At 41.8% G+C, this 23868-nt stretch overlaps 1 protein-coding gene across 2 annotated transcripts in view; it reads left to right on the forward strand.

The window, feature by feature from the left end:
* LOC118363094 (X-linked interleukin-1 receptor accessory protein-like 2) overlaps window positions 1-23868 on the forward strand; it is a 530410-nt gene that overhangs the window by 495663 nt on the left and 10879 nt on the right. For both annotated transcript variants that reach the window (XM_052488072.1, XM_052488073.1), the window contains 2 exons: window positions 7393-7533; window positions 8017-8193. In XM_052488072.1, the coding sequence (XP_052344032.1) occupies window positions 7393-7533; window positions 8017-8193 (318 nt within the window). The remainder of the gene's footprint in view (window positions 1-7392; window positions 7534-8016; window positions 8194-23868) is intronic.

Below are 23868 nucleotides of genomic sequence, written 5' to 3' on the forward strand. Positions count from 1 at the left end.
GAACAGTTTGGTGACGAACAATGCCTTTTCCAGCTTGATGGAGCACCTTGCCATAAGGCAAAAGTGATAACTAAGTGGCTCTGGGGACAAAACATCAATATTTTGGCTCCATGGCCAGGAATCTCCCCAGACCTTAATCCCATTGAGAACTTGTGGTCAATCCTCAAGAGGCAGGTGGACAAACAAAAACCCACAAATTCTGACAAACTCCAAGCATTGATTATGCAATAATGGGCTGCCATCATTCGGGATGTGGCCCAGAAGTTAATTGACAGCATGCCAGGGCGGATTGCAGAGGTCTTGAAAAAGAATGGTCAACACCGCAAATATTGACTCTTTGCATCAACTTCATGTAATTGTCAATAAAAGCCTTTGACACTTGTGAAATGCTTGTAATTATACTTCAGTATTCCATAGTAACATCTGACAAAAATATCTAAAGACACTGAAGCAGCAAACTTTGTGGAAGGTAATATTTGTGTCATTCTCAAAACCTTTGGCCACGACTGTACCACCTAATAGGATTTCGTTTTATTTTATTTATGTGTGAGTTAAGTTTTGTTTTGTCCTCTAAATTGGCCATCTCATTTAACAGTACAATGAATGTCAATGTTTGTATCGCTGTCTTTTATTTATTTTATTTATTTATGTAGATGCAAGAACCTTCCAGAAGGATAACCATCTCTGCAGCACTCCACCAATCAGGCCTTTATGGAAGAGTGGCCAGACGAAAGCCACACCTCAGTAAAAGGCATGATAGCCCGCTTGGAATTTGCCAAAAGCTAAGCAGTGTTAGTCCTGGTGGGTCCCTGAATGGGAGGCCAGATGTAGCTGGAGGTGGTGAAAATAACATTTTAGAAATGTGCGGGTGTAAAACTATCCCTTGTGGGATAGAAAAAAATGACGATGGAAAAACACGTGATAAATGTACATGTTTTTTTTTCACGTGTTATTTTTTTGCACAGGTGTAGGATCTTGATTTGATTACCCTGTTGCAGCAGAACTTTCCTGAACAATGCAGGAAATGTAAAACTTGCAGTGCATTTGAGGTTTAAAAAGGCTTCTGAAGTTTAATTTCCACTTTGATATTTCAGACTTGATTTTCCCTTACAACCCATACAAAATGTCCATTAATTATAATCCACATAATAATAATTTTCCTGCTGTAGCAATCCGTCTCAAATTAAGATCCCACATCTGTTTGCACCAACACAGTATTGCAGTAGGTCACAAAGGGCAAAAGCATTTTAATGGAATCAAAGAAGGTACCCATTTGACGTTACAATATCGCATGAAAGATTCATCCCAAATACCCTCCTAACCTCCCAAAGAGCTGAGTCATCATCTCAAGTTGTAGCTTAAGTGTCTCGTTTCGCAACGAAAACAACCTATTTCGGCCCCTCAAGCAAATATATCCATTAATGAGGAAGCAGCATAATTTGAACCTATTAACTTTAGGCTTAGAGGCATACAGTGAACTGTATAATTTAGATAGCCCTTCAAATTGAGGGAAAGAAGCTAACGAATAGCATGTTGGGAAGCACAGATCAGACAGGGTGGTGTTGGGGGGGGGGGCATCCAAATATTTGGCCCATAAATAATTCATTCTCCATAAAACATGAGCAATCCTTCGCGCTCCAGTTTTGAGAATATCGTTCAGCAAATGAGTGCCCTGGATATTAAGTAATGCTTTTATAGTAGTAGGAAGGAGGAATGGATCACTGTACTATTTGTTTGGACATTAGTTTGGTTCAGTTGAGGTTTCTCTATAAAACATTAAAGCAGTTATATATATAATTTTAAAAAAACATTACAACACATTTCACAACAGATTTCACAACACATTAAGTGTATGCTCTCAGGCCACTACTCTAATACCACATATTTACAACACAAAATCCATGTGTTCATGTGTGTATAGTGCATATGTTACTCTGTGTGTGTATACGTGTGTCTGTGCCTGTGTGTGTGTCTCTTCACAGTCCCCGCTGTTCCATAAGGTGTATTTTTATCAGTTTTCTTTCTGCTTGCATAAGTTGGAATACATGTTGGATTCGATGTTAACTGCTTAAGGCAGTTAACCCACTGTTCCTAGGCTGTCATTGAAAATAATAATAACTGACTTGCCTAGTTAAATGTAGTACTGTGCGTCTCCCATAGTCTGTTCTCGACTTGAGGACTATGAAAAGACCTCTTGTGGGTTATGCATGGGTGTCTGAGCTGTGTGCTTGTAGTTCAAACAGACTTGGTACATTTGGCATATCAATACTTTTCACAAATACATGTTACGATGAAGTCTCTCTTGAGCAAGGAGAGATTGATATGCATATTATTCATGTGAGCTCTTTGTGTACATTTAAGGCTCAGCCATGCAAACCTGTTCTGGGTCAAATGTAATTTTCCCAAGTCCCTCTTTGTGGCACTTGACTACAAGACTGGACAGTAGTCCATATGCGACAAAACTAGGGCCTTTAGGGCCTGCCTTATTGATAGATTTGTTAAGAATGCAGAGCAGTGCTTGATTATGGACAGATTTCTCCCCATCTTAGCTACTTTTGCATCAATATGTTTTGACCATTACAGTTTACAATCCTGGGTTACTCCAAGCAGTTTAATCTCCTCAACTTGCTCAAATTCCACATTATTCATTACAAGATTTAGTTGAGGTATAGGGTTTAGTGAATGATTTGTCCCACATACAATGCTTTTTGTTTTTTAAGTATTTAGGACTAACTTATTTCTTGCCACCCATTCTAAAATGACTGCAGCTCGTTGTTAAGTGTTGCAGTGATTTCACTTGCTGTAGTAGCTGGCGTGTATAATGTTGAATCATCAACATGCATAGACACACAGGCTTTAAGATTGAAAAAAGTAAGGGGCCTAGACAGCTGCCTTGGGGAATGCCTGACTCCATCTGGATTATGTTGGAGAGGCTTCCATTAAAGAACACGCTCTGTATTCTGAAAGACAGGTAACTCTGAATCCACAATATAGCAGGGAATGTAAAGCCATAACACAGGTTTTTCCAGCAGCAGATTATTATCAATAATTTCAAAAGCTGCAGGGAAGTCTAACAAGACAGCTCCCATAATATTTTATTATCAATTTCTCTCAGACAATCATCAATCATTTTTGTATGTGCTGTGTTTGCCCTTCCCCATAAGTGTGCTGAAAATCTGTTGTTCATTTGTTTACTGTGAAATAGCATTGTGTCTGGTCAACAAAGAAAGTTTACTACGGGTTGGTAACAGGCTATTATTGGGTAGCATAATGACTTTTTCTTCCCACCGGGCCAGAGGGTACATACTTTCCTGGATGCTTACAGTATTTTATTTAACCTTTATTTAACTCGGCAAGTCAGTTAAGATCAAATTCTTATTTTCAATGATGGCCTAGGAACAGTGGGTTAACTGCCTTGTTCAGGGGCAGAACAACAGATTTTGACCTTGTCAGCTGTCATGACTGTCCTGATCAGGTTACAGGAGACCACAACCCTACAGATGATCTCTCACCCCCAACAGAGGAGGAGAGATCTAGGGGTCTGAAGATGTGGGGGTTTTATGACCCCTCACGCCCATGGTAAATCTTAGGCCACAGACAACATTCCTTTGTCCTCTCACTATGGAGAACCAGCCTCAGAACATTAAACAAAGTTCCAAGGGACTTTGGAACAATGGTTTCCGTCAGCCACAATGGTGGTCATGACGATAGATGGAATATGAAAATGTATATAATTTTTGTTTTGTTATTAGGTTATTAGATGACATTAGTACAAAAACATTGTAACTGTAAGAGTTTTCCTAGGATATGCTTGGTGTTTATACATGGTACGTTGTGTGGAAAATGAATGTTTTGGTAAAGAAGTTAGTTGTCTAAAACTAGATTTGAGTATAATCTAGACCTTGCCTCTTAACCTCTTGGTGTTAGGGGGCAGTATTTTCATTTTTGGAAAAAAACGTTCCCGTTTTAAACGGAATATTTTGTCAGGAAAAGATGCTAGAATATGCATATAATTGACAGCTTTGGATGGAAAACATTCTAGCGTTTCCAAAACTGTAAAGATATTGTCTGTGAGTATAACAGAACTGATGTTGCAGGCGAAAGCCAGAGAAAAATCCAATCCGGAAGTGCCCCAGGTTTTGAAAGCGCTGCGTTCCAATGACTCCCTATATGGCTGTGAATGTACCATCAACGAGCTTACGCTTTCTACGTATTCCCCAAGGTGTCTACAGCATTGTGACGTAGTTTTACGCATTTCTGTTGAAGAATAGTCGTATGGGGGCACATTGCGTAAGTGGTCACATGGTGGCTCCGAGAGAGATTCTCACGTAAAGTGCAGAGGTAGCCATTACTCCAATCGGTCCTAGAGAAAAAGGAATTGTCCCGACGGATATATTATCGAATAGATATTAGAAAAACACCGTGAGAATGGATTCTAAACAACGTTTGCCATGTTTCTGTCAATATTATAGAGCTAATTTGGAATATTTTTCGGCGTTGTGGTGACCGCAATTTCCGGGCGATTTCTCAGCCAAACGTGAAGAACAAACGGAACTATTTTGCCTACAAAAATAATATTTTGGGAAAAAAATGACCTTTGGCTGTCTACCTGGGAGTCTCGTGAGTGAAAACATCCGAAGTTCATCAAAGATAAACGATTTAATTTGATTGCTTTTCTGATTTCTGTGACAAGTTTGCCTGCTGCTAGCAAGGCATAATGCTATGCTAGGCTATGATAAACGTACACAAATGCTTATCTAGCGTTGGCTGTAAAGCATATTTTGAACATCTGAGATGACAGGGTGATTAACAAAAGGCTAAGCTGTGTTCCAATATATTTCCATTGTGATTTTCATGAATAGGAATATTTTCTTAGGAAGATTTATGTCCGTTGCGTTATGCTAATTAGTGTCAGATGATAACGGTCCCGTTCACGGGCTGGGCATCACTACAGGTTAACTTGGTACGCCCAGAGAAGTGCCCTAAAGGCAGATACGCCCACTTCTGACCCGAGGGTATAAGACATGAGAGCTAAGAATTAACAGATCAGACTAGGTGACCAGCCAAGGTCTAAAAAGTCAACGAACCCAAAACTCAACCCAAGGTTGAAGACAAAGAAATATTTTTCTACCCGTGCTACCGATGAGTAGCTGTGTCTAAACGGGTGAATTCAAGCCGGACCACCTAACCTCCACTCTCCATCGAATCGTGGTATCTCCACTGTTTCATTCCTACGCTGTGAGCTCTGAGCTACAGAGCTGTCTGTCCTCAGAAGACCCCTCCCAGAGCAAGGGCGAGGAATCAGACCAAAAGGACACTGACATCGTGAGGACGATCAGACAGTTGCACCGGAGAAATGCGTCATTAAGAAGCCTAAACGACCCACGCGGAGCTTCCCATCTGAGACGTCCCACACGTAATTCCATCATTATATTCTGACCCATAAGAGCGGCAGTTCGGGGCATGGCTAGGGTTAAAATAAGCATAGCTGACAAATGCACCCAAATGTATATTTCTCTCGTGTACTTTCTCTTTTTCTCTCTCTTTTAAATCCCCATTTTGGGTGACACGCGCCATAGTGTGTTGGCCCGTTATACTAAGTTTTAATCAATAGCCTAGACTGTGTGTTGTGTATGTGTATCTTTTATCATCATTTTAGCTTTCTAGTAAATAAATACTCAACTAAGATTGGTGTGGTACGAACTCATTGGTGAGACCCGGGTCTGTGCAGATTCCCGGATTATGCTACATTCAGAATGAGATTGTAGAGGAAACTGATTAATTAGTGACTGTTGTAAAATCAATATTCTTTGAGTTAATTTGGGAAATAGAAACTCAATAAACCTAATTTTCCCATGGTGCCCCAGGTTAATGAGTTAATAATTGCTTGATTAATTTAATCGCGCAATTAGAAACATTTAATCAGCAACAGTCGTCACATTAACTATTACAACGTCACGACACAGCTCAGGGATTTGATCTTGCAACCTTTTGGTTACTAGTCCAACGCTCTAACCACTAAGCGACCTGCCTGCCGAAGAGATGGCAAATAGGAGTGGCAATATCGTCCGCTATCATCCTCAGAAATGTTTCATTCAAGTTGTCAGGCCCCGTTGGCTTGTCATTGTTAATAGACAACAATAATTATTTCAACTCTTCAACACTCACTTTACGGAATTTAAAAATTACAATGCTTGTCTTTCATAATTTGGTCAGTTATGCATGGATGTGTAAGTTCAGAATGTGCTGATCTTGCCGATGAAAAATGTATCAAAGTAGTTGCCAATATCAGTGGGTTTTGTGATGAATGACCCAAGTTTTCCTTTTAACCCCAAATTTCATTTAAGGTCCTCCAAAGCTTTTTACTATCATTCTTTTTATATTTTTTTCATAGTACATTAGTTAATGGCAATGGAATCCTCTTGAATGGTACAACTGCAGCTGAATGGTGGTTTCAGAGTGATGAATGCAAGGCCTTCGTAAAGAATCTCAGACTACGAGTGCTGATCTAGGAGAAGTTTAGCCTTTTAGATCATAATGAATAAGATTACAAGGACCGGGGGGACCTGATCCTAGATCAGCACTCTTACTCTGAGAGAATATATGAATATAGGCTCAGATTGTGGTTTAGCTCAGTATCCGTGTGTGGTAAATGGATTTCATATACAGTACATATGGTAACATTACCTATTTTGATCAACAAAATGATCAAGGAAATGGCATGCCAACCATAATCATTCTCTTCCTAAAGGTTTTATGATGATTTCACAGATGAGTGCGTTCTCACACCAACCGACCAAGTAACACAGTGATGTGTGTCATTGACGAGTGGCCGACAGATAGTGTAATGTATGACGGATGCAGGATGAGAAATTATGCTGCTATCATCTGGAGTGACTGCAGCTAAGATTGATGGCTCATATTTGTTGAATGGCAGCGGGGCCAACATAAAGGATTATTGCTAGTTTTGCAACCCCAGGCCCCTTTCACACACACACACACACACACACACACACACACACACACACACACACACACACACACACACACACACACACACACACACACACACACACACACACACACACACACACACACACAAACAGACGTTCAATAATGTGTGTGAAAGCATACAGTGAAAACACATTCCCATATCTCCCTCTTTATGCCATGTTTATGTAAATGATAGTTCCTCACAGAGCACTGGGAAATTACTAAACCCTAAAGGGCCCCAAGAACTCTGAACGAAAGCTTCTGTTGACAGTGCAAAGAAAACACTCTTTAGTAGAAAGATACAGAGGAATTGTGGTGGGTAATGTTATTGTTGTGGCTGTTTAGCTGTTTCTCCTCAGTCCTTCATATCTCTCTGTATGTATCTATCTCCTGTACCAGACATGTACAGGCTAGAGCTGGCTGGTGGACTGGGAGCCATCCTGCTGCTGCTGGGAGTCTTCACGGCCATCTACAAGTGCTACAATGTGGAGATCATGCTCTGCTACCGGAGGCACTTTGGGAGTGACGAGACAGAGGACGGTGAGTGTTTGTCACCTGGGGCTGGGCTGGGCGTGTCCTACATGGCCAGCTCTGGGCCTATACTCCTCCCCTGAGAGCCAGTGTAGGTCTCAGAGTAGGAAAAATGTCAGCGGCCCGGAGACTGTCACAGAAGCCATTTTCTCACCGTATTAAGGACTCACTCAAGTGAAAATGATGTGCTTGAAATTCACAAGAACTACAGCCAGTGCTCTGACCCTTATTTTAGTGACTAAATTGAATAAATTCCCATTCTGACCACTTATCCCATAGTTGTCTGTATCCACACTGCTTTGTTTTAGGATTTAAGTTTTACAATTTTATGACATGGTTTGTCACCTTCTAGGATAGAGCCCCTTGCTTACAGTCACAATAGAGACATACTTTTGTTGTTAAACAACTATTTCATTTAATACTCACATTCATCTTGAATTGTCATTTGATAACAAAAAACAGTCTCTCTGTCTTTGGTCTCTTCACCCACAGACAACAAGGAGCATGATGCCTATCTGTCCTACACAAGAGTTGAGCTGGATTCCATGGACAGGGGCTCCAGTGAAGAGGAGCAGTTTGCTCTGGAGATCCTCCCAGATGTTCTGGAGAAACACTACGGATACAAGCTCTTCATCCCCGACCGGGACCTCATCCCCACCAGTCACAGCAGTGAGTGATTCCCCGCTTCATCCATCCTCCATCACGGTCCCTCCTGGTAGAGCTTCTCCCTGATGCCCAGAATTCAGTTGACTGTCAAGAGGAATCTCTTCTGTCTGTCTTCCTTCTGCCATTGCCTCACATTCAGAGAAAGAAAAGCCAATCTATATGAGGTGGTGTGTGTTGTGGTGTGTTTGTGTGGGCCTGCATATCTGTCAATGCTGGATCTCCACAAGCCTTCCAGGCAGCTACTCTATTGTTTATTGGTGTTGGCATCTTACTTGAGAGTGGTGTCAAATAGTTACATGTGTGGTAAAGGCAGAGAGGAAATTAAATTCAGCAACTGCAGTTATGTTTTACCAGAGTTTTACATAAGCTTGATATGTGTCAATTCACCTTGGTTTTCCTCTTTACACACAGTCAAAGGTGCACGCACGTGAGCTAACACTCTCTTTCTCTCTCACACACATACACACACTCACCAAGCCCCAACAGACACATACAGATTGGCCCAACAAACATATCCCTTAGATGGATGTCATTTTGCCCTATACAAAAAATATATACATTATGCTCCCTCCTTGCCCCCCAAATAACTTCGAAACTAATGTCCATTCCTTGCATAATTGAACATGCGGTGCATCCAAAATAAATCCCGAACTGCTTAGGCTGGTGCAAGCCATGCTTCCAGAAATGCACTGCTTCCTACATCTATTTACTCACAGGCACACCATGGGGCTCAGTAGGGTGTATTGATAGTTGGGAAATTGCTGCATAGGTAATGAATTATAGAGAAGTGTTCAGTTCACTGAGAGGCAGTCTGCCATCATTAATACCAACACATTTACAGATCAGGACAACATAACCAAATGACAATGTGTTTAAACACCTAATTTGTTAAGAAAGAGAAAATATTGAGGCGAGAGAGAGAGGGGGAGATAGGGAGAGAGCGAGAGAGTGAGAGAGGGGGTGGGGAGAGAGAGGGAGTAACAGGTTCACTGGTACTTAATTGTATTAATTGATTTACATAATCATCAGCAAATGAAAAAAATGCTTGATAAAAAAATAAAAAAGCTCTCCAGCTCAGTCCCGCTCATACTAATTGTATTATTTATGCACTGCAAATTGACCGTGAAATTGCAATGTGTTGTTGCTCTTCCATCATTAATTTTGTTAGGAACTGGCAAGAGATGAAAGGAAGAGCATATCAAATCAAATCCACCGACATCGCCAAGGCAAGGTTAACATAATATGTGTGCCTATGTCAATAGTAATTAAATATCTATGTCAATTAATATAATGTATGTAAACATTGTAACAATATTAATATGTTTAACCATATTTGAACTCTATTAGCATAGAGCCTCTGTATTGCAGTCAAAAAAGGCAACAACACTAATATATTCCCCAAAATCCTATATTCACCTCCTGTCTGGAGTCTGGACACCCCTGAAACTGTACATATAGTGCCTTCAGAAAGTATTCATACCCCTTGATTTATTCCAAATACTTTGTAGAATGACCTTTGGCGGTGATAACAGCTGTGAGTCTTTCTTTCTATATATGCGTAAACATTGGTATACTGTGATCTACAGTGCCTTGCGAAAGTATTCGGCCCCCTTGAACTTTGCGACCTTTTGCCACATTTCAGGCTTCAAACATGAAGATATAAAACTGTATTTTTTTGTGAAGAATCAACAACAAGTGGGACACAATCATGAAGTGGAACGACATTTATTGGATATTTCAAACTTTTTTAACAAATCAAAAACTGAAAAATTGGGCGGCGTGCAAAATTATTCAGCCCCCTTAAGTTAATACTTTGTAGCGCCACCTTTTGCTGCGATTACAGCTGTAAGTCGCTTGGGGTATGTCTCTATCAGTTTTGGCACATCGAGAGACTGACATTTTTTCCCATTCCTCCTTGCAAAACAGCTCGAGCTCAGTGAGGTTGGATGGAGAGCATTTGTGAACAGCAGTTTTCAGTTCTTTCCACAGATTCTCTGGACTTTGACTTGGCCATTCTAACACCTGGATATGTTTTTTTTTTAACCATTCCATTGTAGATTTTGCTTTATGTTTTGGATCATTGTCTTGTTGGAAGACAAATCTCCATCCCAGTCTCAGGTCTTTTGCAGACTCCAAGGTTTTCTTCCAGAATGGTCCTGTATTTGGCTCCATCCATCTTCCCATCAATTTTAACCATCTTCCCTGTCCCTGCTGAAGAAAAGCAGGCCCAAACCATGATGCTGCCACCACCATGTTTGACAGTGGGGATGGTGTGTTCAGGGTGATGAGCTGTGTTGCTTTTACGCCAAACATAACGTTTTGCATTGTTGCCAAAAAGTTCAATTTTGGTTTCATCTGACCAGAGCACCTTCTTCCACATGTTTGGTGTGTCTCCCAGGTGGCTTGTGGCAAACTTTAAACAACACTTTTTATGGGTATCTTTAAGAAATGGTTTTCTTCTTGCCACTCTTCCATAAAGGTCAGATTTGTGCAATATACGACTGATTGTTGTCCTATGGACAGAGTCTCCCACCTCAGCTGTAGATCTCTGCAGTTCATCCAGAGTGATCATGGGCATCTCTGATCAGTCTTCTCCTTGTATGAGCTGAAAGTTTAGAGGGACGGCCAGGTCTTGGTAGATTTGCAGTGGTCTGATACTCCTTCCATTTCAATATTATCGCTTGCACAGTGCTCCTTGGGATGTTTAAAGCTTGGGAAATCTTTTTGTATCCAAATCTCCAAAGTTTCTCGGACCTGCCTGGTGTGTTCCTTGTTCATCATGATGCTCTCTGCACTTTTAACGGACCTCTGAGACTATCACAGTGCAGGTGCATTTATACAGAGACTTGATTACGCACATGTGGATTGTAGTATTTATCATCATTAGTCATTTAGGTCAACATTGGATCGTTCAGAGATCCTCACTGAACTTCTGGAGAGAGTTTGCTGCACTGAAAGTAAAGGGGCTGAATAATTTTGCACTCCCAATTTTTCAGTTTTTGATTTGTTAAAACAGTTTGAAATATCCAATAAATGTCGTTCCACTTCATGATTGTTCCCACTTGTTGTTGATTCTTCACAAAAATACTTTCGCAAGGCACTGTATAAGGCCATTTTGGAAAAACTGCCACTTTCTCTCTGTTCATCTTTGATACGGTCAGAAAATAACTTCCAGTTACGGTCTCACTCCTACTTACTTTTAACGGTTCCTAAAATCAGAACAGATCATGGCAAAAAGTGTTTCAGCTGCAGCTCTGTGGTCCTGGAATTCTCTCCAGACCAGCTTAAAACTGCAGGATATTGTTTACTTGGAGTTTAAAACTTGGTTGATTCACATGTTACTGGGGAATGTGATTGTCATTAGCACTTGATGCGGTAGTACATGTCATGTATTTTTGATCTATGACGGTTGTATGTTTCTGTAATTGAAATGTATGTGCATCTACGTCCCACATTTGTTTCATGCTGTGTCTAAGTTGTTACAGTATGTCTGATATTTGTCTCAAAAATTGTTCCCCCCTGCTGCTGTCTTGGTTGGAGCAGGTCTCTCTTGAGAAATTGATGTTATCTCAATGAGTCTAACCTGGACACATAAGGTTAAATAAAAACATTTAAAAGTCTCTAAGAGCTTTGAACACCTGGAATGTATAATAATTCTTCAAGCTCTGTCAAGTTGCTTGTTGATCATTACTAGACAACCATTTTTAAGTCTTGCCTCAAGCTGTTTCAAAGCTGTAACTACGCCACTCAGGAACATTCAATGTCGTCTTGGTAAGCAACTCCAGTGTATATTTGGCCTTGTGTTTTAGGTTATTGCCCTGCTAAAATGTGAATTTGGGAGACAAGACTGAACCAGGTTTTCCTCTAGGATTTTACCTGTGCTTAGCTCTATTCTTTTTCTTTTAATCCTAAGAAAACTCCCTAGTCCTTGCCGATGACAAGCATACCCATAACATGATGCAGCTGTAACGGATGTGAAACGGCTAGCTAGTTAGCGGTGGTGCGCGCTAAATAGAATTTCAATCGGTGACATCACTTGCTCTGAGACATTGAAGTAGTGGTTCCCGTGGCTTTTGTGGAGCGATGGGTAACGATGCTTTGTGACTGTTGTTGATGTGTGCAGAGGGTCCCTGGTTCGCGCCCGGGTATGGGCGAGGGGACGGTCTAAAGTTACACTGTTACACAGCCACCACCACGCTATGAAAAGTGGTACTCAGTGATGTGTTGTGTTGGATTTTTATAAACGTAACGCTTTTTTTATTCAGGACATATTTTTTGCCACATTTTTTGGTGCCTTATGCCTTATTGCAAACAGGATGCATGTTTTGGAATAATTGTATTCTGTACAGACTTCCCTCTTTTCACACTGTCATTTAGGTTAGTATTGTGGAGTAACTACAATGATCCATACTCAGTTTTCTCCTATCACAGCCTTTAAATTCTGGAACTGTTTTAAAGTCAACATTGGCCTCATGGTGAAGTCCCTGAGCGGTTTCTTTGTTCCCCGATAACTGCGCTTGGAAGGACGCCTCAATCATTGTATTGACTGGGTGTATTGATACACCATCCAAAGTGTAATGAATAACTTCACCATGCTTAAAGGGATATTCAATGTCTGCTTTTATACCCATCTACCAATAGGTACCCTTCTTTGTGAGCCATTGGAAAACTTCCCTGGTCTTTGTGGTTGCATCTGTAATTTAAAATTCACAGCTTAACTAAAGAACCTTAAAGATAATTGTATATGTGAGGTACAGAGATGAGGTAGTCATTCAAAAATCATGCTACACTATTATTGCACATAGAGTAAGTCCATGCAACTTATTATGTAAATTTTATGTGTTAAGCAAATCTTTACTCCTGAACATATTTAGGCTTGCTATAACGAAGGGGTTGAATACTTATTGACACAAGACATTTCAGCTTTTCATTTGTATTTCCTTTGTTTAAAAAAATTCTAAAAACTAAATTCCACTCTGACATTATGAGTGTTTTGTGTAGGCCACTGACACAAAATCTCAATTTAATCCATTTTAAATTCAGGCTTTAACACAACAAAATGTGGAATAAGTCCAAGGGTGTAAATACTTTATGAAGGCAGGGTAGCCTAGTAGTTAGAGCGTTGAACTAGTAACCGGAAGTTTGCAAGTTCAAACCCCCGAGCTGACAAGGTACAAAATCTGTCGTTCTGCCCCTGAACAGGCAGTTAACCCACTGTTCTTAGGCCGTCATTGAAAATAAGAATTTGTTCTTAACCGACTTGCCTATTTAAATAAAGGTCAAATGTAAATAAATGTACCCCTGATATTTACAGTTGAAGTCAGAAGTGTACATACACCTTTACCAAATACATTTAAATTCAGTTTTTCACAATTCCTGACATTTAATCCTAGTAAAAAATGAGCTGTTTTAGGTGATTTAGGATCACCACCTAATTTTAATGTATTATTTTATTTAACCTTTATTTAACCAGGTAAGCTAGTTGAGAACAAGTTCTCATTTACAACTGCGACCTGGACAAGATAAAGCAAAGCAATGCGACAGAAACAACAACACAGAGTTACACATGGAATAAACAAACGTACAGTCAATAACACAATAGAAAAAAAAGAAAGTCTATATACAGTGTGTGCAAATGGCATGAGGAGGTAAGGCAATAAATAGGCCATAGTAGCAAAGTAATTACAATTTAGCAGATTAACACTGGAGTGCTAGATGAGCAGATGATGATGAGCAGATGATGGTGTAAGTAGTAATACTGGTGTGCAAAAGATCAGCAAAGTAAATAAAAGCAATATGGGGATGAGGTAGGTAGATTGGGTGGGCTATTTACAGATGGACTATGTACAGCTGCAGCGATCGGTTAGCTGCTCAGATAGCTGATGTTTAAAGTTGGTGAGGGAAATGTAAGTCTCCAGCTTCAATCCAATATGGCGTAGCAGTCAGACGTCTTTGTCCTGTCGTGTCCCTTGTATATATCGTTTTACATCCTTTTCGTCGCATTTCCTTTAAAATATTTTGCTAAACCTCAATATCTAAATACTCTCCTGCAACCCGCCTCACCCAATGTGGCGTGGATCTGCTTTTTTTTTTTCTAAACGTATTTATATTTACTTCAGATCTAGAATCCCTCAAATGAAGCTAGTCAGCAAACCATTGCCAGCGGTCATCAGCTAACCTTCAGCTCGGAAAGCTCTCGTCAGTTCAAACAACGTGACTCTAACCAGAGCATAACAGACCTGTTATTTTTATCCCCGGATTCCTACCGCAAACGGAACATTTTCATCTGGATCTTCACAACTAGCTAACCACAATCCCGGATGACTACTCATGGCTAGCGTTTCCATCCCAGAGCAAGTACAAATTAGCTTGAAGCTAGCCCGGTCAGGGCTCCTGTGCTACCACCGAAGTATACTCCAGGCCTCCAACTGCTCTTAAATACAAGTAAAACTAAATGCATGCTATTCAATCGATCACTGCCCACACCTGCCCGCCCGTCCAGCATCACTACTCTGATTTAGAATACGTGGACAACTACAAATACCTGGGTGTCTGGTTAGACTGTAAACTCTCCTTCCAGACTCACATTAAGCATCTCCAATCCAAAATTAAATCTAGAATCGGCTTCCTATATCGCAACAAAGCATCCTTCACTCATGCTGCCAAACATACCCTCGTAAAACTGAAGAGAATGATTTATTTCAGCTTTTATTTCTTTCATCACATTCCCAGTGGGTCAGAAGTTTACATGCACTCAATTAGTATTTGGTAGCATTAACTTTAAATTGTTTGACATGGGTCCAACGTTTCGGGTCGCCTTCCACAAGCTTCCCACAATAAGTTGGGTGATTTTTGGCCCATTCCTCCTGACAGAGCTGGTGTAACTGAGTCAGGTTTGCAGGCATCCTTGTTCACACATGCTTTTTCAGTTCTGCCCACAAATGTTCTATTGGATTGAGACCAGAGCTTTGTGATGGCCACTCCAACACCTTGACTTTGTTGTCCTTAAACTATTTTGACACAAGTTTGGAAGTATGCTTGGGGTCATTGTCCATTTGCAAGATCCATTTGCGACCAAGCTTTAACTTTAACTTGTCTTGAGATGTTGCTTCAATATATCCACATTATTTTCCCACCTCATGATGCCATCTATTTTGTGAAGTGCACCAGTCCCTCCTGCAGAAAAGCACTGCCACAACATGATGCTCCCACCCCCGTGCTTCACGGTTGGGATTGTGTTCTTCGGGCTTGCAAGCCTCCCCCTTTTTCCTCCAAACAAAACGATGGTCATTATGGCCAAAGAGTTCTATTTTTGTTTCATCAGACCAGAGGACATTTTTCCAAAAAGTACAATCTTTGTCCCCATGTGCAGTTGCAAACCATAGTCTGTCTTTTTTATGGCGGATTTTGGAGCAGCGGTTTTGGAGCAGCGGTTTTGGAGCAGTGGTTTTGGAGCAGCGGTTTTGGAGCAGTGGCTTCTTCCTTGCTGAGTGGCTTTCAAGTTATAGGACCATAATTTGCAAATAAATTCATTAAAAATCCTACAATGTGATTTGCTGGACTTTTTTTTTTCATTTTGTCTGTCATAATTGAAGTGTCCCTATGATGAAAATTACAGGCCTCTCTCATATTTTTAAGTGGGAGAACTTGCACAATTGGTGGCTGACTAAATACCTCTTTGCCCCACTGTATATATATATATATATATATATATATATATATATATATATATATAGTTGAATCTGTTAGGGATTTGTCCATGAAAACACCACAACAGAAGATCAATACCCATACTCGATGAGACTTGGGGCCCTGCGGTAAAAACAACACATAGCAAATGGTTGAGCTTCTACCCTGCTACCCTACTACGCTACTACCCTACTACCCTGCTACACTGCTACCCGGCTACCCTGTTACCCCGGCAAGTGTATACTTTATCATGTTTATCATGATCCATACTGTTTTACCCACTTCATATGTATATACTATTTTCTAGTCATGGCTCATCATATATAACTACTGCTGTACGCACCTTTTCTATTCATATACTGTCTATACACACCATCCTACATAACTTACTGCTGTACACACCTTTTCTATTCATAAACTGTCCATACTGTCTATACATTGAATTGTTTTGTATCGTTAGATATTATTGCACTGTTGGAGGTGGAAACTTAAGCATTTTGCTCCACCTGCAGTAATATATGCAAAATACTGTATGTGTGCGCATTCAATAACATTTAATTTCATTTAAATTGATTTAGCTGCTTATCATTGGCCTCATTATTTCTCCACTACATTGTTCAAGTTCCAAGTAAGGAGAAAGGATCTAATTTGTGAGTAGGCTGCTCACTGTGCTCAGGCAGAGGACTGTTTTCATTCTGCTGCTAATACCTCCATATTGAAAAGCTGTGACACGCTATTTTTCGTCATAAGCCTGGAATATCATGATATACCGTCTCAAACTCCTATAGCCCTGGTGGCTGATAGCTTTCCCCCACACAGTTGTGGTCCCCCACACTGCTGAGGTTCCCCACACAGTTGTGGTCCTCCACACAGTTGTGCTCCCCCACACCACTGAGGTCCCCCACACCGCTGAGGTCCCCCACACCGCTGAGGTCCCCCACACTGCTGAGGTCCCCCACACCGCTGATGACCACCACACCGCTGAGATCCCCCACACCACTGAGATCCCCCACTCCAATGAGGTCCCCCTCACCACTGAGGACCCCCACACCGCTGAGTTCCCCCACTCCGCTGAGGTCCCCCACATAACACATTCTTCAGCTGAAGCCGCTGTCTCTTAATATTTGTAATATTTGTATTTATTTATAAGTGAGTAATACAACACAATCCTATCTGTTTCATCTTTTCATATTTTATGCCACATTGATTAAGCTGCAGGGGCATAAGGAATTATCATTCAAATGCAAATTGGTTCTGAGTAATATTTCGTTAGAATGGATCAGACTTAACTCCCTCTTTAGACTACATTGTCTGCTGCCAAAGGGGAAGTGTGGTAGTTTTCTTTTATAGCCTTCTATGTTCAGGGGGTTTATTCTTAAATACCTACTGTATTAAGCACAGTGTGGACACTATGCTGTGTAAAGGAAGTTCAAGATCAGCACCAAGAAATGCTGTTTTAGTCTGCTTTATGTTTTTACTTCTTGAGATCTCTGTTATAATGCTATCTAATGTGATTAGGCCTTATATTGACTTTCAGTCAACTGATTTAGCTATGAGGCTAATTAATACAGTAAAGGTCTACTCTGAGCATGTGCAGTAGGAGGTGAAGGTGGGGCACGATTTGTGTGGTGACACTGGTGCCTGTGGTGGTGCTTGGTGTCAGGGAAGGGAGCTGAAAGGCTGTGTGGGTTGGGGGTGTGGTGGTGGAGCAGTGTGTGTAGTGTTGGGGTGGGAGGTGGAGGAGGGCCGATGTGTGATGTGACACATGCAGGTGTAAAAGACAGGACCCCTGCAGAGGAAGGCAGGACACTATGGACAGTGATGTGACACTGCGGATTCCATGTACCTCTTTACACCTCTTTCTCTCTCTCTCTCAAATAAATTCAAGGAGCTTTATTCTCATTGGAAACACGTTTACATTGCCAAAGCAAGTGAAATGGATGAAAAATAAATAAATAAAATGTGAACAGTAAATATTACACTCACACAAGTTCCAAAAGAATAAAGACATTTCAAATGTCATATTATGTCTATATACAGTGTTGTAGCGATGTGCAAATTGTTAAAGTACAAAAGGGAAAATAAATAAGTATAGGTTGTATTTACAATGGTGTTTGTTCTTCACTGGTTGCCCTTTTCTTGTGGCAACATGTCACAAATCTTGCTGCTGTGATGGCACACTGTGGTAGTTCACCAAGTAGATGTGGGAGTTTATCAAAATTGGATTTGTTTTCTAATTCTTTGTTGGTTTATGTAATTTGAGAGAAATAAGTGTCTCTAATGTGGTCATACATTTGGCAGGAGGTTGGGAAGGGTAGCTCAGTTTCCACATCATTTTCTGGGCAGTGTGCACATGGCCTGCCTTTCTCAATAGCAAGGCTATGCTCACTGAGTCTTTACATAATTTAGGGCCAAATAGCATTCAGAAGAACATATTTTTACCTTGTCAGCTCGGGGTTTCAATTTAGCAACCATTCGGTTACTGACCCAACACTCTAACCACTAGGCAACCTGTGGTTTGGAAATCACTTCATTTTAAGTGGATGTAGAATTTAACGTCTCTTTTCTGGATTTTGACAATTAGCGGGTATCAGCCTAATTCTGCTCTTCATGCATTATTTGGTGTTTTGTATTGTACACAGAGGATATTTTATCAGAATTCTGCATGCAGTGTTTGTCCCATTTTGCGAATTCTTGGTTGGTGAGTGGACCATAAAGGGCAATGGGTTCTAGAACTGATTTAAGTATTTTTAGCCAGATCCCCCCAAAATTATTGAACAGGTAAGTTGACTGAGAACACATTCTCAGCAACAACCTGGGGAATAGTTACAGGGGTGGGGGTAGGAATGAGCCAATTGTACATTTGGGATGATTAGGTGGCCATGATGGTCAGATTGGGAATTTAGCCAGGACACCAGGGTTAACACCCCTACTCTTACAATAAGTGCCATGGGATCTTTAGTGACCACAGTGAGTCAGAACACCCATTTAACATCCCATCTGAAAGACAGCAACCTACACAAGTCTCCAATCACTGCCCTGGGTCATTGGGATATTTTTTTAGACCAGAGGAAAGGGTGCCTCCTACTGGCCCTCCACACCACTACCAGCAGCATCTGGTCTCCCATCCAGGGATTGACCAGGACCAATCCTGCTTGGCTTCTGAAGCAAGCCAGCAGTGGGATGCAGAGTGGTATGCTGCTGGCTAATTGATAGGTCAAATCTTATGTTCTTTTTGATGGCATAGAAGGCCCTTCTTGCCTTGTCTCTCAGGTTGTTCACAGCTTTGTGGAAGTTACTTGTGGCGCTGATGTTTAGGCCGTGGTATGTATTGTTTTTTCTGTGCTTAGGGAAACTGTCTTGATGGAATTTGTATTTGTGATCCTGGCAACTGGACCATTTTTGGTCTGACAGAATCTTTGCAGAAGATCTAGATGCTGCTGTAGGCCATCCTTGGTTGGTGACTGAAGCAACAGATCATCAGCAAACAGTAGATATTTGACTTCAGATTCTAGTAGGGTGAGGCCGGGGGCTGCAGACTGTTTTAGTGCCCTCACCAATTCGTTGATTTACATGTTGAAGAGGGTGGGGCTTAAGCTGCACACCCCACGGCCCCATGTAAATGGATTTTATAATGTCGTATGTTTTTCCCCCAACACCAATTTACATCAATTTGTATAGCAGACCCTCATGCCAAATTGAGTCAAAAGCTTTTTGAAGTCAACAAAGCATAAGAAGACTTTGCCTTGTTTTGGTTTGTTTGTTTGTCAATTAGGGTGTGCATGGTGAATATGTGGTCTGTCGTACGGTAATTTGGTAAAAAGCTGATTTGACATTTGCTCAGTACAATGTTTTCACTGAGTAAATATACAAGTCTGCTGTTAATGATAATGCAGAGGATTTTCCCAAGGTTGCTGTTGACGCATATCCCACGGTAGTTATTGGGGTCATATTTGTCTCCACTTTTGTGGATTGATGTTATAAGTCCTTGGTTCCAAGAATTTGGGGAAGATGTTAAAGAGTTTAAGTATAGGCAATTGTAATTTGTGGTCTGTATATTTTATAATTTCATGTAGGATACTATCAACACCACAGGCCTTTTTGGGTTGGAGGGTTTATATTTTGTCCTGAAGTTCATTCAATCTAATAGGAGAATCTAGTGGGTTCTGGTAGTCTTTAATAGCTGATTCTAAGATTTGTAATTGTATATTTTATTGTTCTTTGTTATAGAGACAAAAAGATTGGAGAGGTGGTTTATCCACATCTCCATTTTGGATAGATAACTCTTTGTGTGATTTGTTTAGTGTGTTCCAATTTTCTCTGAAGTGGTTTGATTCTATGGATTATATTGAACTGATTTCTGACATGCTGTTCCTTCTTTTTCCATAGTGTATTTCTGTATTTTTTTTAGTGTTTCACCATAGTGAAGGCATAGACTCAGATTTTCTGTACCTCTATGTTTTTGGTTGGATATGTTTCTCAATATCTTTCTTAGGTTTTTACATTCTTCATCAAACCGTTTGATAGGGAAGCTGAGAGGTCAAATACACTGATTGAATTTGTTTTTGCCTAATTGTTTTTTGGTAGGTTTCTACGCTACTTTCCTTCCATCCGTAGCATTTCTTAATATTGTGCAGTTCTTTTGGCTTTGATGCCTTATGATTGAGTATTGCTCTGTTCAGGTAGACTGTGATTTTGCTGTGATCTGATAAGGGTGTTAGTGGGCTGACTGTGAACGCTCTGAGAGATTCTGGGTTGAGGTCAGTGATAAAGTAATCTACAGTACCTCTGCCAAGGGATGAGCTGTTGGTGTACTACTATAGGAGTCTCCTCAAAGCCTGGAAGGGAATACTGTCACCTCTAGGTAGGTGTTTGTCCCCCTGTGTGCTGAGAGTTTCAGGTTCTTGTCCAGTATAGGTCGCCTGGGCCTGGAAATGGTTGATTTCCCCCTCTCACAATTGGCCCAGCGTCATCCGGTTTAGGGTTTGGCCGTAGTAGGCCATCATTGTAAATACAAATTTGTTCTTAACTGACTTGCCTAGTTAAATAAAGGTTAAATAAAAAATAAATATAGGTGGCACACATGATGACATTTTTCTCTGTTGAGATAATATCCTTATTCATTTCTAGCCAGCGATCCAGAAAATGTTCCTGTTTTGACTAATTTAATAGAGTGGTCAGGTCTGTTCTACACCAAATTAGCATATCCCCTGAGTATCTTCCCTGTTTCACACCTGGTAGTTTGGTGGATGGGACTACCAGTTCTCTGTAACCTAGAGGGCAACCGGTGGGTCCGTCTCCTCTATATCCTCTTGTAGGATGACAATGTCCGTATTTCTTTTTTTTGTGTTTACATTTTTTTTTTTTTTTCACCCCTTTTTCTCCCCAATTTCGTGGTATCCAATTGTTTTAGTAGCTACTATCTTGTCTCATCCCTACAACTCCCGTACGGGCCCGGGTGAGACGAAGGTTGAAAGTCATGCGTCCTCCGATACACAACCCAACCAAGCCGCACTGCTTCTTAACACAGCGCGCATCCAACCCGGAAGCCAGCCGCACCAATGTGTCAGAGGAAACACCGTGCACCTGGCAACCTTGGTTAACGTGCACTGTGCCCGGCCCACCACAGGAGTCCCTGGTGCACGATGAGACAAGGACATTCCTACGGGCCAAGCCCTCCCTAACCTGGACGAAACTAGGCCAATTGTGCGTCGCCCCACAGACCTCCAGGTCGCAGCCGGTTACAACAGAGCCTGGGCGCAAACCCAGAGTCTCTGATGGCACAGCTGGCGCTGCAGTACAGCGCCCTAAACCACTGCGCCACCCGGGAGGCCTCAATGTCCGTATTTCCAATGTGTTTGGTGAAGTCTTGGTTCCTGCTCTTTAGGCCAAAGGCAGATGACCTCAGACCTTGTATATTCCAGGATGAGATAGTAAACGTGTTGTGTTCCATAGTGTCTAGTGCTGTTTTTTGTGTGGTTTAGGCCCAGACCACTACAGTAGTTGTGAGCAGAACATGTTGAGCATCTCATACATACCTCTTAGGTCGCAGGATGGGGCTTGGGGCGGTGCATTAGTAGAGCTTGGGCCTGTTGCTCTGCTCACGGCCTTTTCATATGTGCAGCTGTCATGTTGAGGTCTTTGCTGCAGTGGCGGGGGGCAGAAGAGGCCTGATCTGGGGGAGCCTATATAGGGTGTGGCCAGCCAGGGTTTGTTTGGGGTGGCCTCAGCAGGTTGGGGTATAGCTTGTGAAGCTGTGGTCTGGGTCTTGGCATGGGTTCTCTCGGTGCAGGTCTTTCGGGGGGGTCTCTCGCTGGTCTGGGCGGGGTGTCTGTTGCTCCTTTGTGAGGTGCTGGGGCTACGGTTGAGGTAGATGTCCTTCAGGGTCCTGGCAAAAGTTGGGATTGCTGCCTTGTAGAGGTGGACCTGGTCGTAAAGGCTGTTCAGGTCCAGGGTGAAGTGTGGATTATGATGTGGCTGGGGGATCCTAATCTGTCCTCTGACAACAGCTCCAGGGCATGCCTAGAGTGGTTGGGCACCAGAGTTTAGCCAGTTTGTGTTTGGGAAAAAGTATTTGCCATTTGAGTCAATGAGGAGCTCAATCTGTGGGTTTTGTGTGTCCTCGATGGATGTGGGGGGGTTGTCAGGAGGGCTATTGGGGGAGCTGACAGGAGGGCTGTTAGGAGTGGGTGGGGTCTGTTGGGTTGGTGGGTCCTGTGTTGTCTGTCCCATTGTGGTGTTGAGGTTGTGGTCCGGGTCCGTGTCTGAGGTGGGCTGTTCTGCTGGCTTGTCTGAGGGAGTGTCCTGCTCTCTGTCACACCTCAGCTTTCTGACCTCGTCCTTCAGTGCCATGTGTGCCTCTTTAAGTTCTCTCACCTCAGTCCGTAGAGCAGCCAGCTCTCTCAGACAGCCGTCCATCTCCACCTTCTGCCCTCTGGGTTTTGTTGGGAGGGTGTTGTTGTGCTGGTCTGTTTTGTGGGCTTGTGAGCTTGACTATCCTCGTCTGCAGGATAGTTTGAAGAGGTGTGATCAGACTCACTCAGGGTGGGGGAGTTTTCACAGAGAGAGAGATTTACCTGCTGTGCTCTCTCTCTTTGATCCCATAAAAGCCCTAGTGGAACTGCATGAGGATTCCCTGCACCATCACTGTCCCATACTTGTACATGTTGACAGAGGTTGTTTCGATTTCCTCAATGTCTAGTATTCTGAGTTTCCACCCTGAGCCAATACCCTCTCTCTGGACGTAGGGGTAGTGTGCTCTTTTAGCGCTGTGCCATGCCAGGGGATGGTCTTAAGTTGCTTACATTTTACATTCCCCTCTTTATAGAAGTCAGCAAATCGTGTCTCTGGATTGTTATTGGTGCTTCTAAGGCCTCTGCATTTGGGGGGGAGGGGTTGTGAAACTCTCCTGCCATTGTTGGGCTCAAGAGTTTTCACACATCTTACTTCACACTTCAGTGCTAATTGAAGGTGCTGCCAGGTCTGTTCTGTCCTAGCAGCTTGGTATGTATTTTTATTTATTTCACCTTTATTTAACCAGGTAGGCAAGTTGAGAACAAGTTCTCATTTACAATTGCGACCTGGCCAAGATAAAGCAAAGCAGTTCGACAGATACAACGACACAGAGTTACACATGGAGTAAAACAAACATACAGTCAATAATACAGTATAAACAAGTCTATATACAATGTGAGCAAATGAGGTGAGAAGGGAGGTAAAGACAAAAAAGGCCATGGTGGCAAAGTAAATACAATATAGCAAGTAAAACACTGGAATGGTAGTTTTGCAATGGAAGAATGTGCAAAGTAGAAATAAAAATAATGGGGTGCAAAGGAGCAAAATGAATGAATTAATTAAATACAGTTGGGAAAGAGGTAGTTGTTTGGGCTAAATTATAGGTGGGCTATGTACAGGTGCAGTAATCTGTGAGCTGCTCTGACAGTTGGTGCTTAAAGCTAGTGAGGGAGATAAGTGTTTCCAGTTTCAGAG

The sequence above is a fragment of the Oncorhynchus keta genome, chromosome 30 (assembly GCF_023373465.1).
Source record: "Oncorhynchus keta strain PuntledgeMale-10-30-2019 chromosome 30, Oket_V2, whole genome shotgun sequence".
Classification (NCBI taxonomy): domain Eukaryota; kingdom Metazoa; phylum Chordata; class Actinopteri; order Salmoniformes; family Salmonidae; genus Oncorhynchus; species Oncorhynchus keta.